Source organism: Diabrotica undecimpunctata, chromosome 8 (assembly GCF_040954645.1).
Source record: "Diabrotica undecimpunctata isolate CICGRU chromosome 8, icDiaUnde3, whole genome shotgun sequence".
Taxonomy (NCBI): Eukaryota; Metazoa; Arthropoda; class Insecta; order Coleoptera; family Chrysomelidae; genus Diabrotica; species Diabrotica undecimpunctata.
Window position 1 is genome coordinate 29,650,995 of NC_092810.1, and position 18,251 is coordinate 29,669,245.

Consider the following 18,251-nt stretch of genomic DNA (forward strand, 5'->3'; position numbering starts at 1 on the left):
AATCATCAACACTGTTTATTAACACAAATTATATATTTTAGGTCAGAAAATGCTGCTTTAGAAATGGTAATTCACAATAAACACGTCCAATCTTGTGAGAGCTTGGGCCTTCACGTCCAATCTTGTGAGAGCTTGGGCCTTATAGGTTCAGTTGACAATATAGAGTTCTACTGGCCTGTTAAGTCCCAAGTTTTTGTAGGAAATTGTTACAACAACGGCGGCAAGAGTGAAGAAGAAGAAAATTTCACCAGTAGGTACTATAATAGTACAAACAGAAAATGAAAAAACTGTAGAACCAGATGGTCTTATTAATTAGGTTTATAAAAACTTATCCACGTTTAGAATAATACTAATAAGTTTCCATGCTTTAAACACCAACAAAATCAATGAGCAGGTTTGGGGTTTCTTAGCGGCATTTGCCAGTATTTGAATTGCAATGCCCTTGGAAATCCCAAATATGTTCACAGTACCTCGTATTACCTACAATTGTTTGTATCCTTATTTTAAATGTATTATATTACAGCTTTATTAAAATGTTACATTACTATAATAATATATTGTGTAATGATAAATCTTGAATAAAATTCTGTTTTAAATTGTTATTTGTTGCAAATTTGTTTTCAGATTTATTACCTTATCTTCCATAATAAATAACATTTACGTAACTATAAAATATTTATTGAATATTTTGTAACTTGTGAAATGAAATAGATAATGTATTGATCATTAAAATAACTATAATAATAATTATTATTTCATAAACGTCGAGCGTAATGTATGTTGTCTATCACTTGGTAGGTAGTTGAATGGCAACATAAAATTTCAGCTATTTTAAAAAGTAGAAAGTGGTAGAAACAAAAAAGAAGATTTCTTTAACGTAACCAAGCAAATTAGTTGTCAAAATCAAATATCAAAATTTAAAAAATTATTATATTTGTAATTTATGTTGTGGATTGTACTTGTACTTGATGTAACATAACGAATAGCTATGAATACCTTACATAAAAAATGCTTTGTTTATTTAACAATTTACATACGATACGTATAATTTTGAAAACACATTAAACCTTTCCTAACAACAGATCAAAGTGAAGTAATTATTAAGATTAGATAATGATTTTACTATTTTAACACAGATAAGGCAATATGTTTAAAATTTGCATTAACAGTTAACATTCCTTTTAATATCATTTTAAAATGACCTCGAGCAATATTGTAGTAGTTGGCTCATGCATGATCGATTTTGTTAGGTAAACTGATTATTTCAATTCTTTATAAAATCGTAAAAATGTCTGCATTTGATTTGTAGTTATGCTCCAAGATTGCCAAAATCGGGCGAGACGATCCACGGAAGAGAATTCGCTACAAATTTTGGAGGGAAAGGGGCCAATCAATGTGTTGCAGCTGCAAAATTAGGTGGAAATACTGCTCTTGTTGCTAGGGTTTGTATTTATTATGCATTAATAATTTTTTATATTTATTAAAATCATAATAAATCAAAAAAAGTTAACTGTTGTATTTTGATTGAAGGTTGGAGATGATATCTGGGGTCCTAAGTACATCCAAAACTTAAAATCACTAAATGTAAGCACTGACCATGTTCAAATCACAGAAAACTCTAGTTCGGGAATAGCCCAAATAACTGTTTCTGAAGCAGGAGAAAACCAAATAGTTATAGTTGCAGGAGCTAACAACCATCTGAACACTAAGGATGTAGAAGCTGCTCAAGACCTCATTAGTAATGCTGCTGTGTTGGTTCTACAACTAGAGACTGCACAGGATGTTGCTATTAGGGCTATTCAACTTTGTAGAGGGGTAAATATATAGTACTAACCTATTCTCGTGTGGTTTAAACCTCCATTATATATTTTTGATTGGATAGTGTTACAATTTTATTTTTTACTTAAAAACTAAAATGATTTTGTAATAAAAATATTTATATTATTTTAGATTTCAATACTAAACGGTGCCCCAGGTCTTTCAGAATATAACAAGCAGATATTGAAACTTCCCACTATATTTTGTGTCAATGAGACTGAAGCTTCAATATTTACAGGTGGATTACCAGTTACCAATGTCAGGTAAATACCAATATTTTTGTAAGAATATTATTACAAATTCTGTAGGTTAATCTAAAATCTGTAGTTTTTCTGAAATTATCAAACCTAGGCAATTATTTAAGATTTTATCAACAATTTCTTAGTTTTCTTTTTTAGAAATGTGATATTTGATGTAATGATATCAAAATATATTCATTTTAGTTAGTATTGACATATTTACAAATGGGATTATACATAAATGCCTCTAAGGTTGAATCCTTTCTAGTGGAAGGTGACAACGATATATCTTGGAGTTCTGAGAGTCAAAAGGCTGAAAACAATGTGACTTTACTAGGCAATCATTGTTATACAAATACCTATTTCCATTGAGATTATTGGTTTACTGTGAGATCAATTCTTGTCAGTAGACCAGATCTGTAGACAGACAAACATGGGTATTAATTATGTAGTCTTTTTGATGTTGGAATTTACAATTTTCTGTAGATACTTACCTGATAGGGTGTTGTACCTGGTAGAGCAGTGTCCTTAGCTTGGAGATTTTTATTTTCAGTTAGACTGCTGTTATATATTAATAAATAATTGTTTTTACAAAATATTTCTGAACATTGCTTCATATTTCTCACAATATTTTTGTTGTAAAAAGATTTTGAAACTGTTTTCTTGTAGCATGTTTAAGTTAAATATTATTTTGCATGGAATTGAACCACAATTGGTTGTAATGATATTTTTGTTCTGTCATATATTTTCTCTTGTTTCATAATAGTCTTCATAAAAATAATACTATTTATTTTAAATGGAACACTGTAATGATATGTTTATTTTATTTTAGTGAGGCTGAAAAGGCAGCTCAGGACCTAATCTGTAAAGGCTGTAATAGTGTACTTATAACTTTAGGTAGTCAAGGAGCACTATTTGTAAATAAAAACGAAAAACTAGTCGTTTCTAGTCCCTCAGTGAAAAGCGTTGACACAACAGGAGCAGGAGATGCTTTCATCGGAGCTCTAGCTTACCTTCTTGCCAATGATGAAAGTATACCGATGCAAGAGGCCTTGGAAAAGGCTTGTATAGCTGCTAGTGATAGTGTTACAAGACCTGGTACACAGATTAGCTTTCCTGGACCTGATGTATTTTCAAAGAGTTCGTGAGTCAAGAAAATGGTTTGGAGCATATTCTACAAGTAGCAAGGAATGATCCTCGTCATAGTATCTTCCTATTTTGGCACTAAATGCTTGTTCTATAGCGTAATTTGAATACTATGAGTTTATTGAATTATTCTTTTTCACAGTTGTCGACAAGTAATCACAATAAGTAAAATAAAACTGCCACTGACAAAATGTTTTTAATTAAATGACTACTTTTATTCTATTGTTTGTTATTTCCCTATCAAAGTTTCTGTTAAATTTCCGACGAAGCATCCTATCACATTACAGGTGCTTAAATTATTTTCATAAGCAAGAGGCTGGAAGGTTTTGCCAGACTACACTGGAAAGGAGTATCGGATTCTCGATAACCAGAGCGGTGATATTTTACCAGAATGAAAAGTGGAGGAGCGCGTGCAGAAAGAAAAGAAGGGTGGCGCTGAGGAGAGAACATTGGGGAACCCAAATAGTACAGACGATCGTCCTCTATGCGGCGCCAGTCTGGAGTGGAGCGGAAGAGATACCGGCCTAAAGAAGGATCATGACGCGAGTGGAAAGAACAAGTCTGCTGCGAGTGGCATGCGCCCACAGGACTGGATGTGTTCCTTTGTGTTGGCAGTGAGAAGAAAAGAGCTATATGAGGGAAGAGCTCTAGACCTTAATCTTGATGAGAGAAGACCGGAAAGGGAAAGGTCAATTAAATGATGGCAAGAATTGAATGATGACAACGATATTGATCCCGAACATGGATTATTTCCAAACACAGGACATGGGTGTTGTAGGGCTGACCTCTCAGGTTTGGAAAGGCTGACACAGATGAGTGCAACAGATGGATAGTAGAAAGGAGCAGAATGGAAAGAGAGACAGGTGTGAATTTCGTGATAGTGAGAGTATTATTGAAAATAAAGCAGGTTGGAATAGTAAATACAACTAGATTCGTGCAGTAATAAAGAAGAGGAAGAAAAACAGCTGGACCAATAGCAAAGGTAAAAGGGAAAGATGGTAAAGGTTTCGATAAGAGGCGAACAGTTGGAGAAGGAGGAAATGTTCGACTGGGAGACTGTCCGTTCTACGAGTGATGAGAGTCTTCCATGCGCTATCTGGAACGGGTTTCTTTAAAAAAAAAAAAGCCCAGTTTTTGGGATCAAAAAAAGGTGAAAAGGGACAGGTAGTCCCTGCTGACAGTCTGTGCATAAATTAGGGAAATGTTGCTCGGTCATTCCACTTCCGGTGCGCTGGATGATAGAGAAATATCTGTTTTAGAAGCTTTCACTAGCCAGTCTAGGTCAGTCAGGCGTCGCGTCGTCCTGGGCTGAGATGTCTTGAAGATTTCGGACAACCCTCTATAAAGACGAAAAAAAATTTGTTGTCTGAAGGTCGATTACCAGTTCTGCAATCAAATTCACAAGTACACAATTTTTGTTTCAAAATGTTCTTCTAAATCGGTAGTCTTTGTAGACTCTCGAAACCAGTATTATTAATTAGTGACCATATGAGGAGCTCCTCTACTACAAAAACTTCCCACGGCTCCCGAGGGGAGGTCAGGTAGTTATAGTCACAGATTATGAGAACTTTAATAATGAATATGATAAATATAATAACATCAAAAATAATTTTTACCTGAAAGTTTTTATTTGGTTAAAATAACAACACCAATAATTGACTTTTATTAAAGTTTTACATAACAACAGTCTTAGAATAATAATATCTCTTCGTATGGCAACCGTGACTTCTTCCAATGTTATAGATATTTAATATGTCACCACATATCGCAGTGTTTTATAAATGAAATCGTAAACTTTGTTAATTATCTACATGTGCTACGTTATGACTAGTCTATTCTTCTGAAAAGTGGGAAAATCGTAATCCTCCAAGGTCTGCGTTCCCGTTTCAGGGTTCTCTAAAACAAAGATACGGTCAGTACCATAGATAAAGAATATATATTGTCAGTACATAAAGGACAAAATGTAAGTTTACGTTTGTGTTATGTTCCATAATAAAGAGTTGGTCGAAATCATATAAATATTGAACTAACTCTGGATCAGGGGCGGATACACGGCAGGGGAAATCCCCCCAAGGTCCAAAATTAAAGAAAAAAATTTTTTAAACAAAAATATATTCGCTGATATAAAAGTTAACCACAGACAGCCAAATTCAACCTAATAAATCCGCTAGTTAGGAAAATTAAGGGAACTTAATGCAAATAAGATATTATTTATGTCTTTTGATTGGTGTTTGAATGGAAGTTGCTCCTCCTAGGGCAAATGTATAGATTCGGCACTGCTCTGGATAGAAAAATACAAACATATTAACTTTACGTAGGTAATACAGCATTATGAGACACTTATTTTGTCCAAATATAAGCTTAAACTCATATGAACCACGTTGAAACATGGTTCAGGAGATGAAGAGTGATACCAAATTCAAATAAAACCTAATTTATTCTGAAACTGTTTTCTTTTGGCATGTCTGAGCTAAATATTATGTTTATATGGGATTAAGCCACAATTTATTGTAATAAAAAATACATTTTTTAATTGTTATTTGACGTTCTTCGACTTTTTCCCATTATGAGTTCCCCGTTTTCGTCCTCCACTGTGCTCTATCTTTCTTTGTACATGCCCGTACCACTGCAGGGCTCTGTTTTCCAACTTTTTTGTAATTCATTACAAGCATTCCACTTCAATCTGTTCCATATTTCCTCTGTTCTGATTCTATTCTCTCTGGTGATTTGTAGACATGTTCTTATAAAACTCAATTCAACTGTTCTTATTACGGATAACCTAATTGATCTTGAATCCGAAGTTCACGAAGCACTCATTACACAACACTGTCTAGCTATTTTCTGTGAAATAACAAAAGCCTACGCTTGCACATGGAAATATATGGTATAATAAAAAAGCTTCACTCCTGGGATATTAATGGACAATTTCTAAAATTTATTCAAAATTTTCTTCAACTCAGAACATTTAAGGTACGAGCAAATGAAACACTATCATCAACTCGAATCCAGGAAAATGGGGTCCCCTAAGGATCGGTGTTAAGTGTAACTTTATTTCTTGTTGCAATTAACGATATATTGGAACAATGCCAACAACCAGTTAAAAGACGACTATACGCAGACGATCTGGTTCTCCTGCTAAGAGGAACAAATCTAGAATCCACCCAAAGAATCTTTCAAAGCGCGTTACATAATCTCCAGAAATGGTCTGACAAAACAGGACTCAGCTTCTCTAACGAAAAAACAAAATGTTTGCTCTTCTCAAAAAAGCGAAAAGATGATAATCCAATTTTAACATTGAATGGTAAGAATCTGATCTTTGTACTTACATTTGACAAAACATTGGTTTGGAAAGTCACATTTAAAATCTAAAAGGTACTTGCGAGCAAAGCATTAATATGTTGAAGACACTATCGAACATCACCTGGGGCAGTGATACGGTAACTCTTCTACGAATCTTTTCATCCTTAGTTCGATCAAAAATTGACTACGGCTCAGTGGTATATAACTCAGCCAAGAAATCTGTTCTTAAAGAACTAGATGTAATTTAAAATACGGGACAGCGAGTCGCTTTGGGTGCCTTTCGAACAAGCCTCATACTTATGCAAGTGGTAGGGCAATGCAGTCAGGGCAAACCCCCATAGAATTTAGAAGAGATTTTTTAAGTTTGTCGTTTGCTTGTAAAGTTCTATCCTCTCCAGATAACCCAGTGTACCATAACGTTCATAACAATCGTTTTAGCTACTACTTCTCATCTCATCCTCAACGCAATTCGCCTTCTATGAACGAATTAACCGATTACTTCATAAATATAGCATAATATTCCCGACAATATACTACCCTTCCGAAAACCCTCCTCCTCGATGGACTACAAGTATAAATAAACCACCAGTGATCACTGATCTATCAAAATTTAATAAACATGAATCCCCACCAGCCATATTAATAAACCACTTCAAAAATATTATGGATAGATTTAGCGACTACCGACAGATCTACACAGATGCACCAAAAACAACGGACGGATTGTGGGCAGTCATTTTCTCTAATACTCAAAATGCTAAATTTAAGTTACGTAACAACTAGACTATCTCCAATGCAGAACTATACGCAATCCTTGAAGCTTTAAAGTTCATTAACAAAACGGACCAGAGAAATTACACAATCATAACTGACTCAATGTCCTTTGTGACATCCAAAACATATACTCCAGCAACCCTATTCATAAAGACATTTACACAGAATTTCAAAATGCTGCAAAAGAAAACAAATATGTGGTATTAATCTGGGTTACATCTCATATTGGAGTACACGGTAACGAGGTCGTGGACCGTCTAGCTAACGAAGCAGCGACAAGTGATGGTCAAGTTCAACTAAATAAAATAGTGCCAAGTGATCTTAAATTGTGCTTAAAAAACATAGTTAGTTGTGCGTGGCAAAACAAATGGTCGCATTGTTCCGAAAAACTTAAGTCAAATTAAAGACAATGCTTTACAAAAGCAAGCCTTTGTGTTACCTAGAAAAAAACAAGTCAACTTTACTCGACTCCGGCTTGGTCACACCCGCCATACACATATTTACCGAATCACAAGACACAACCCCCCATACTGCAACCAGTGTCAAACCAACAGTACAGTAAAACATATTTTAACCGAATGTCAAATTTTCCAGGAAAAGAGAAGTAAACTCAACCTTCCCAGCGGCATAGGCGAGCTTCTTATAGACAATAATCATCTAAACAACATTATCTACAAAATTGGATTACATATTGACAAATATCGAACCACATCTTTATAAATCAAATGTGTTCGAGGGTCACTTCAGTGACCATAAAGTATTTTCACTTAGTGTAAATTTGCAAGCCAATAAAGTATCGAAAAAAAACCCATCAGTTACCGGGATATGTCAGATGAAAATAGGCTGATGTTTAAAGCAGGGATTTCTTCTACAGTTTTGATGAAGTTTATTCACAATTGAATGCTGAATATGCCACAAATTCATTTGTTAGCATTTTAGATTACAATCTAAATTTATATTGTCCAATAAAAACACGGTATAAAGCACACAAAACAAATAAGGCTACATGGGTAACAAATGAGGTAAGACACGCTAGTGAAAAACTAAAAAATCTACACTGGATAGCAAAAAATATAGGGAGTCTCGAGTCTCAAGATACCTATAAACAGGCAAAAAAAGAATATAATTCTCTATTAATAAATACTAAAAAAAACTTTCATAGTGACTTCATTAATCAATCTTACAATATACCAAAAACAATTTGGAATTTAGTAAACAGTGAAACTGGTAGGCAAAAGAACAGGTCTGATATTATTCTACATTATGATAATAAAATTATTACCAAGTCTTGTGATATTGCTAATTCGTTTGCCTCATATTTTGCTACAATTACAGAATACAATCTTCAAACTCATTTTGGCACATCGTTACCTTCTTCTTGTACTACCTCAAAAATGTGTAACAAAACATTTTTCTTTTTACCTGTAACTCCAATTGAAATAAAAAATACAATCGATCAACTAAAAAATAAGCCTAGTACTGGTATTGATAACATATTTGTAAAAATAATAAAACTGATAAGTGATCATATATCGATTCCTTTAACCCATTTAGTTAATCTCTCAATAACAACCAGCCAATTTCCATCCATATTTAAAATGACAAAAGTTATTCCAATCTTCAAAAAGAATGACCCTCATGATATTTCAAATTATAGACCAGTATCTGTCCTTAGCATAATTTCAAAAGTAATAGAGAAGGTTGTATACAACAGAATGTTAAATTTTATAGAAGAATACAATTTATTAACTCCAAGCCAACACGGCTTTAGATCAAAAAGTCAACACTCACGGCTGCATGCAGCTTGTTTGAGCGTATTTATGATGAATTAGATAGTAGAAACCACGTGGCAGGACTATTTTTTGATCTATCACGTGCTTTTGACTGCTTAGACATAACATTTATTCGCAATAAATTATATAACGTTGGTTTTAGAGGGATATTTCTAGAATGGATAATCAATTTCTTAAGTGACAGGAAGAGTGTTGTTAAGACGAAAGAATCAAGCTCAGAACCATACACGACAAATAAAGGAGTACCACAGGGATCCGTGCTGGGACCATTATTATTCCTAATTTTTATTAATGACCTACCAGATCACATAATATGACAATGAAGAGAATGAAGATAAAAATGACAATGAAGACTGTTGTTGACTGCTTTATACGCTGGTGTAATACCAACAGACTAATATTAGACATTGACAAGACGCAAATTATTTATTTTCATTCATACAACTCATCTAAATATGACTATATCTTAACCATCCACGATAGAAACAATATGTTATCTTCCACTCACTCTACAAAGTTTTTGGGTGTATTCATTGATTGTAATCTCAAATGGTCAGAGCAAGTGAATTCAGTGAACATGAAATTGAATAAAGCTTTTTATGCTATATCTAGAATTAAAAACATACTACCCATCTCGGCATTAATGAACGTTTATTATAGCCTTGCTTACAGCCACATGTGCTACAATGTAATTTTGTGGGGGAACTCAGTAGATAGTAACAAGGTGTTCATTAACCAAAAAAAAATTATCCGTAAAATTTTTAATTTGGATTATCAACAGTCTTGTAAACGAGTTTTTATTAAACATCAAATTTTAACTTTCTACTGCCTATATATCTATAAATGTTTACTTTATGTCAAAGAGGAAATCAATACATTTCCAGTAAATTCAGACAATCACTACTACAATACAAGAATTGCTGAATCTTTACGAGTTCCTAAACACAGAACATCCAAATTTCAAAATTGCTTCAGATATATGGGACTGACCTTATACAATCATTTGCCAAAAACTGTGAAAGAAATACCACTTATCTCTAAATTTAAAAAAAATGTTAAAGATTTACTCTTAAGAAAAGCATATTATTCTATAAATGAATATCTTGAAGACAAACTGCAATAGTCTGTAAACAACTTCATATTTACTTGTAAAAATGTTATTTTATATATTTTATGTTTTGTCAATTTTTTTTACACTGTGAATATTATATTATACACATTAATGTTTTTTATACCAAATTCTGTAGTGACGTATCCTATACATTTAATTTGAATGTCTTAAAGGATCAATAAAGATGACTATGACTATGACTATGACTATAAAGTTTTTAACGGCTATAGGTATAAAAGATATTTAAATTAAAATCTAGTTTGTATCACAAATTACATATTATATCAAACTCCTTTCACGTTAGTATGTAATTAATATTATAACCTTTCTTTGTTCTAATATGTATTTTCCATTGTTGTCATGTATAACCTGGCTCGGACAACATTAAATAAATAAATAAATAAAAACTGTTCTTATTTTATTTCGTATTGATGTTGTCATTGGCCATACTTCCGCTGGATATAGGGTAATTTTCAGCACTATGGTCTAAGAGATCCTTTTTTTTTTGTTTTCTTTGGTTAGGATGTTGTTCCATATCACTCCATAACGTGTTTTCGTGGCTTGTTTTTCCTGTGGTATTTTCATTTTTATATCTTTCATACAAGTACCATCTCAGCTTATCATTGATTCTAAATACTCAAAAGTCTTACAACTCTTAATTGTCTCTTCTTCTAAACTTAAGTTCATATCTGCAACCTCAGATCCAATACGTAAGTATTCGGTCTCACACATATTTATCTTGAGTCCCCATAGCTCATTCTTCCTTTTTATTTCTTTATCATATATTCCATGTTGTTTCTGTCTTGTGCACATTGGTCATCTGCGGAAAGTGAATGTAATAAATTCTCTTGTACTGGTACGCCCATTGTTCCGCTTTTTCTATATTAATCTTTTAAAGCCTGATCCATATATATGTAAAAAATTGTATGTCAAACAAACATCCATGTTTGAATCATTTTCTTGCGGAGATTATTTTTGTTATTTTATTAGCACCTCTGTTTTTTTATATTGTCTTTGTATTATATTTACTCATTTATCTCTAACGTATATTCTTCTCATTGCTTTTCTTAGTTCTTTCCTGGGTACGCTATAGTATGCTTTCTCCAAGTCGATAAAGGTTATATGTCTTTCAATATTTTTCTTTGTTCTTTTCTATAACTGTTGGATGTATATATTATCTAGACATAATCTGGCTTTTCGGAATACGGCTTGTTCTTCGCCATAATGTCTCTATGATCTATTTTTTGCTTTATAACTGTCGAAAATATTGCTATTGAAGGCTGAGCACTGATCCTTCTATAGTATTTGTTGACCTTTTATCACCTTGTTTGAAAATGGAGGACATGTATGATAGATTCCACTCATCTGGAATCCCTTCTCCTGCTTTGATTTTATTGAACAACATTCGTATAAAGGACACGATCCTTGTGCCTCCATATTTCAGCAGTTAAATTTTTATATTCCCTAGTCCTGGTGCTTTGTTGTTTTTGGCATTCTTTAGTACTTTAGTTGTATCTTCCTCTGTGATTTTGGCTTCCTCCGTTATTATTGCCACAGGGTCTTGTGAAATATACTAGGCTCTATTCTCCTGCATTCATTTTGTGTAATGGTTTGTCCACTCCTTTGGCGTAATTGACTGTATGATATTTTAACTTTGTTTATTACTTCTGGTGTTTTTTATTTTTTCCCGTGCTTCCGTAGATTTGGTATACCCTATATTATTCTCTCCTTAAATTTATTCTTCTCGGGCCTTATTCTTTGCTTTACTAATTGTTGGCTGAGGGTAACATATTCTTCTCGTGTTCCTGCGGTCGTATCATTAAGCCATTTATGAAACGTATCTTTTTTCCTTTTAATCATTACTTCAAAGTCGTTACTGTATTTCTCCAAATATTTATTCTTGTGTTATTTAATACCCACCACTTCGTCTGCTACTTCGTTTATGTTTACCTTTAGGTGTTGATACATTTCTGTTGGGGCCTATTCTTCGTTCATCTGTAGCCTATTCTGATATAGTGTTTGACTAGTAAATTGTTGTAGAAATTCTACTTTATATCTTGTGTTTGCGATTTTTGCATCTCTTCATATCTCTAGATATTGTCTTTTTGTCGTCTTTCCGTTTATATGAATTTCCTTAGTACTAATCGGTGGTTACTTGCACATTCTGCTTGTCTATAAGTATACTCGTATATCTTGTATTATTGTTTTACTACTGATCTTACTTACTGATCTTTGGTTTCTAGTAGGTTTCTTCCATGTGCAGCTATGTATGTTTTTATGCTGAAATCTTGTGTTGATTGTGGCCAAATCGTATTCTCAACATATTTTAATTGGCCGATTTCCATTGTCGTCTAAATTCGTCTTCTCCGAATCGTCCCATTATGTCTTCATCTTCCTTGCCTATATGTCTGTTAAAATCTCCAATTAGTAGACTATCTTCTTTTTCCTTTGCCTTGTCTATTACATCTTTTAGTGCTTTAAAAAAATCTGCCTTTTCTTTATTGGTTGTTGGTTGTCCAAATATGTTCATCCTAACTTCAAGTATTAATTCATTTATTTGCTGGTAATCTTGTGTTTGTTTCCTCCATTTATTTTAGATACTCCTTTTATTGCTCTTTCGTGTTTGCGAATCTCACTCCGTCTGTGTGTATAGTTCCTCTCCTTGACTCTTTTTTGTTTAACTTAAGACTATTATATCTTTGCCTAGTCTTTCGATTTCTGGAAGTATTTCATCTTGTTTCGTTGTCATTCCTCCTATATTCCACGTTGCTATTCTAATACTCCATTTTCTTCGCGTAAGGCGTATATCATTGTTTCCGTCCAAATTCCGAGGCTGTGTTATATTGTTTTTTGCATAATATTTTTTTCTGAGTATCGGTGTCTGGTAGCAGGTTCGGTACTTCAACTCCCTATTCTTCGGAGAACCATAGTTCCGATTCGTTAATCAAAGTCATTTCCATATTCAATCTAGGGTCATTATCGGTAAATCCATCCAGGATACTGGGAGAGAAATGATAGGTTTGTATATGGAGTAAGGGTAGAACAATGGTTTCGCCTGTATGATATTAGGAGATAAATTAAGGCTGCAGGCAGGGCGCATCCCTGAAATAGATCTTTCCTAGTATCTATCCTCTACCCGCTACAAAATAGGTGTTATTATAACCAAAAGTTGTTAGTGGTTAATGGTTATATTTTCCAAATTAAAGGGTGACTTACTTTCTCTTTGTAGGCAAATAGCCATGATTTTAGTTGGAAATTCTGAGGGTGGTATTTGTACACTTAGGATGATATCAAACTCTGATTATTTTATGTATTTATGTATTATATGCTTATGTACAACACACAATATATAAACATATAATACATAAACACATAAATTTTATGTTCTAAAATGTTCAGAATCCTATCGATATTTTTAAACATACCTGTATCTGGTTTTGGAGTATTAAGTTTTTCGTCTTTCTTCATTAATAATAAAATACTGAACGGTCTAAATATTAAATGAATTAAAGATGCAGCAGCTGACAAGGAACTTTTCAATCCTAAAATATCAGTAAATTTTTATTGTATTATAACTGGATATTTAATTATGATTAAGTTATCTTACCCCCTAAACTGTCCGCCATTGCTACAATGTATATAGCGTCCAAAATTATGGAGCACATATTAATGACGATAGCCTAAAATAACGAAATCAAAAGTTAGATATCTAAGGTAATCATTATAAATATTTTTTTTTTCATATATATATATATATATATATATATATATATATATATATATATATACAGATTGAACCAATTTAAAACGGAACATACAATTTAATATATGTCTGTTTGAACTGCATTTGAAATAGTGGACCAATATAAAACTTGGACAAAAATAAATCCATACCCAGTGATAGACATTGTATAAAATATCGTTCAACTATCTGTCTCCTTTAAAGGAAAGAGGAGCTTGCCTAATAGTCGGAGAGATAGAGCCGAAATTTTGAACTGATCAGTAATATGACATTTCTCTATTGGAATATATTCATTGTAACTGGGTTAAGACTTTGCCTTACAAGCGGACGCCCCTCGTGGTACAGGGGGTGGCTATACAGGGATGAAGTTGTCATTTTTTTCGGAAAAATTAACGATCGATAATATGGCTGAACATTTGCCCAGAGTAAGATCTTGGTATAACTAGACGAAATCCCAAAGGGCGGACGCGAGAGTGGATACATAAGGGGTGGCGGACAGGGGTGAGGTTGCAATTTTTTGGGGAAAAATTAACGATAAGTAATATGTCCGCCATTTTCATGGCTCATTATTTAGCCCCTAAAAACTCTAAATATAAAAGGGCGGACAGCTGGGTTGGCACAGAGAGCCATAAAACGGGGTCAAATGTATCACTTGCCTGCGCATTTTAGGTCTCGGTAACAATTTTCAAACTGATTTTATCATGATATTTTTATACCGATTGATTTGAAAATTTGTATGCTCACTTCTGTTACTATTCTGAAAAGCGTCAAGTAGAGTTTTCCTCAAAATTTTCCAAAAAAATTTCCGTAAATGAAAATTTTCGTAATTTTTTGAGGTAAAATCTAATTTGTAGAATCCTTTCGATTTTCTGTCAGTTATACCATGATTTTTTTCCAAAAATTTTCAAACGATTTTTCCGATAAGAAAAAAAAATTTAGAAAAACTTTAAAAATTTCGTCATTTTTCTCACTCTCATTGATGTCATCACATTCATCATCTTTGTCACTTTCACTTTCAATAATATCACATTCATTATCTGCTTCATTTTCAATCACTACTTCTCGAACTGATTCTGGCATCTGAGGTCCACTAAATCATTTGAATTTATATGTTTCATCTTCAAACTCCCAACCATGTTCTTCAACAATCAATTCTGTTGGTACTTTTTTATGAGCATTTGTCCAAATATTTGAAATATAATGAGCTCGCAGTTAAGTAGATGTTGGTGTAATTCATCTTGACATGGTGGTAAGCTTGAAGCATCGAAATTTTTTAGTTTTTTTTAAGGCTCGTTCACATCATGCAACTTATACTGCCGGTTAAATAGTGAAACTCTGACATCGTTTACTTTTCTTTTTGGAATTGTTCTCGTCAGTCCTGTTCCATATAAGTGACATATGAAAGTTTCTAAGGTTTCAAAAACTTCATTACAATCGAAGTCAGTTTCACCAAGTTGAATAAAAGCATCTTGATACTTATTACATTTAGCGCATGCGTCTAGAATTACTGATCTAAATGAACGCGCATCATTATTATTTTAATATTTTAAAATAATAATGATGCAAAATTAATGTTCAAACAGAATTTGTAAAATTATAATTAACTAATGAAAAAAAATTCAATCAATTTGAAAGTTAAAAAAAAATATCTACAAAGTAAATTTCAAAACTTAAAAAATTGATAATTCCATTATTAAATTAATTTTTATTAATAATGCTTTGTAAAATGTTAAAGGAATTCTACAAATTGAATTTTACCTATTAATAAATAGAAATAATATATTTTGTAATTGATTATTAATGTAATAATAAATCAAATTTTTCTTATATCTGAACAATCATTATTTATGCAATATAAATTTAAAAACCTTTTTATTGTAATAAAAAATAAGTAAAATTACTATTTGTTATACCAAAAATATTTAATAGTTAACATTATAAAATTACTTTAATTTAATAAAATATCAAATATCAAACATTTATTCAATTAAAAATTAATTCGTAAAATATTTATATTTAAGAAAAAAATGTGATTTCTAAGTAAATATGACTTTAGTTTAAAAAAAAAACATTATCATAATATCATTTTAAAACTACAAAATATTCTATAAAAGATTCAGACGATGACGTAGAGTTTTATCAAATGTTGTAGAAAAGTTTTTCTAAATTTTTTTTTCTTATCGGAAAAATCGTTTGAATCTTTTTGGAAAACAAATCATGGTATAACTTACAGAAAATCGAAAGGATTCTACAAATTAGATTTTACCTCAAAAAATTACGAAAATTTTCATTTACGGAAATTTTTTTGGAAAATTTTGAGGAAAACTCTACTTGACGCTTCTCAGAATAGTAACAGAAGTGAGCATACAAATTTTCAAATCAATCGGTATAAAAATATCATAATAAAATCAGTTTGAAAATTGTTACCGAGACCTAAAATGCGCAGGCAAGTGGTACATTTGACCCCGTTTTGTGGCTCTCTGTACCAACCCAGCTATCCGCCCTTTTGGATTTAAAGTTTTTAGGGGCTAAATAATGAGCCATGAAAATGGCGGACATATTACTTATCGTTAATTTTTCCCCAAAAAATTGCAATTTCACCCCTGTCCGCCACACCTTATGTATCCACTCTCGCGTCCGCCCTTTGGGATTTCGTCTAGTTATACCAAGATCTTACTCTGGGCAAATTTTCAGCCATATTATTGATTGTTAATTTTTCCGAAAAAAATGACAACTTCATCCCTGTATAGCCACCCCCTGTACCACGAGGGGCGTCCGCCTGTAAGGCAAAGTCTTAACTCAGTTACAATGAATATATTCCAATAGAGAAATGTCATATTACTGATCAGTTCAAAATTTCGGCTCTATCTCTTGGACTATAAGGAAGCGATAAGTGGTTTGACAGCATAATAACTGCTTATTTAGTCTAGTTTTTTCAGTGATTCTAGGCAACCTATTTGGGTGGAGTTTTGACTTGTTCTTGAATGAGTTCCGAATCCAGCAGCCCGCTGAAGTAATGGATTTTTATAATATAATTATTTGACAACCTTTTGTTGGCCAACCACCTAGAGCGGAGTTGAGCCGAAATACATTGATTTCGTATGTTCCGTTTTAAATTCGTTCAATCTGTATATATATGTGTGTGTGTGTGTGTGTGTGTGTGTGTGTGTGTGTGTGTGTGTGTGTGTGTGTGTGTATGTGTGTTTAAAATTTCGTACAGCTCAAAAACACAGAAAACCATAGTCGTTTTCGTTTAATGCTACCAAGTAGGTGGCGCTTTTTGCAGCACACACTAGAATAGTGTCACCTCGGGGGAACAAATAAGGGTCTAACCACCTTCTGAAATCCCCGGGTGTTCTGTAGAGGGCTTCGAATATACTGTCGAGAGCTCCTCTACTTAAGTCCATTTTCGGGTTATGGACTTGGAAAATATTTATCTTCGGTGTCTTGCCTTGAAAAAGGCAAGATATTTCTTACATGACAATTTCTTCGTCGAAATAAAAACACCAAGTTAAGTTGAAATAATTCTCAGCCACAGAGTATGGAAAATAAATGCAGGAAGCAGAGCCCCGAGAGCACTAAGCTCTCGGAGAGCCCGTGAGGGACTGACCTGGCCCTATTTATCGCTCGAACGGCGCATATAAATATTGGCGATTTTCAGGTCAAGAGCCAATGGGAAAATTCGAGGCGGGGCGATGCGCATCGAAATGCGTACTAGTCCACAGACTATCGCATTCGATGACAATAGTGGAAATAGCAGGACACATTCGCTGACTTTCCATGTTTGAGTTTGTATCTTCCCGACTGTCTGAACGCGTAGGAGGGCATTTAGAAATAATAACGTTATAACAGTCTATTGACACCAATTCATTCACGGAAAGTTTGACGAATTGTGTTCCTTTCGCCGTTTCTAATATTATTGTCACAAATTGGTCACATTACTCCATTGGTCACGTAAACCTTTCCAAAGTTAACATGCTCCTTTTCTAACTTGGCTGCAACGTACTGAAGACGACCAGTAGTCCGAAATACGTATATATGGTTGCCTTCCATCTTATACACATCATTTATTATATTTTTCCGCTTTTTTGCGGGCTATGCCGATACCTTCTACCTTTGTATATACATATTTATACAGATATTTATATATATATATATATATATATATATATATATATATATATATATATATATATATATATATATATATATATATATATATATATATATATATATCGAGAAAAGGAGTACGACCGTCAATCCAATATAAACTAAGGTACACTCGAAGAGTGGTGGGTTTTTCGGTCAAAGTGGAGAAATAAAAGACA

The 18,251-nt window shown here is 33.0% G+C and overlaps 2 protein-coding genes across 4 annotated transcripts in view; one reads left to right on the top strand and one right to left on the bottom strand.

Annotated features, from left to right (window-relative positions):
- Positions 1-873: 873 nt before the first annotated feature.
- On the top strand, positions 874-3,409 carry LOC140447356 (ribokinase-like). Its single transcript, XM_072539964.1, has 5 exons — positions 874-1,250; positions 1,310-1,442; positions 1,531-1,815; positions 1,951-2,081; positions 2,890-3,409. Exons 1-5 carry the CDS (start codon positions 1,198-1,200, stop codon positions 3,203-3,205), a joined length of 918 nt encoding a protein of 305 aa, XP_072396065.1. The 5' UTR covers positions 874-1,197; the 3' UTR covers positions 3,206-3,409.
- A 1,400-nt stretch (positions 3,410-4,809) lies between these two features.
- The window catches only part of LOC140448341 (uncharacterized), a 36,221-nt gene continuing 22,779 nt past the window's right edge, over positions 4,810-18,251 (bottom strand). For all 3 annotated transcript variants that reach the window (XM_072541427.1, XM_072541425.1, XM_072541426.1), the window contains 3 exons: positions 13,789-13,861; positions 13,607-13,723; positions 4,810-5,099 (listed from right to left, as the gene is read on the bottom strand). In XM_072541427.1, the coding sequence (XP_072397528.1) occupies positions 5,020-5,099; positions 13,607-13,723; positions 13,789-13,861 (270 nt within the window). In that variant the 3' untranslated portion in view covers positions 4,810-5,019. The remainder of the gene's footprint in view (positions 5,100-13,606; positions 13,724-13,788; positions 13,862-18,251) is intronic.

Excerpts from the sequence above, each read along its gene's own strand:
- LOC140447356 (XM_072539964.1), top strand. The coding sequence starts at position 1,198 with ATGACCTCGAGCAATATTGTAGTAGTTGGCTCATGCATGATCGATTTT. Across the intron at positions 1,251-1,309 it reads TGCATGATCGATTTTGTTAG|TTATGCTCCAAGATTGCCAA; the intron begins GTAAACTGATTA and ends TTTGATTTGTAG. Across the intron at positions 1,443-1,530 it reads ATACTGCTCTTGTTGCTAGG|GTTGGAGATGATATCTGGGG; the intron begins GTTTGTATTTAT and ends TTTTGATTGAAG.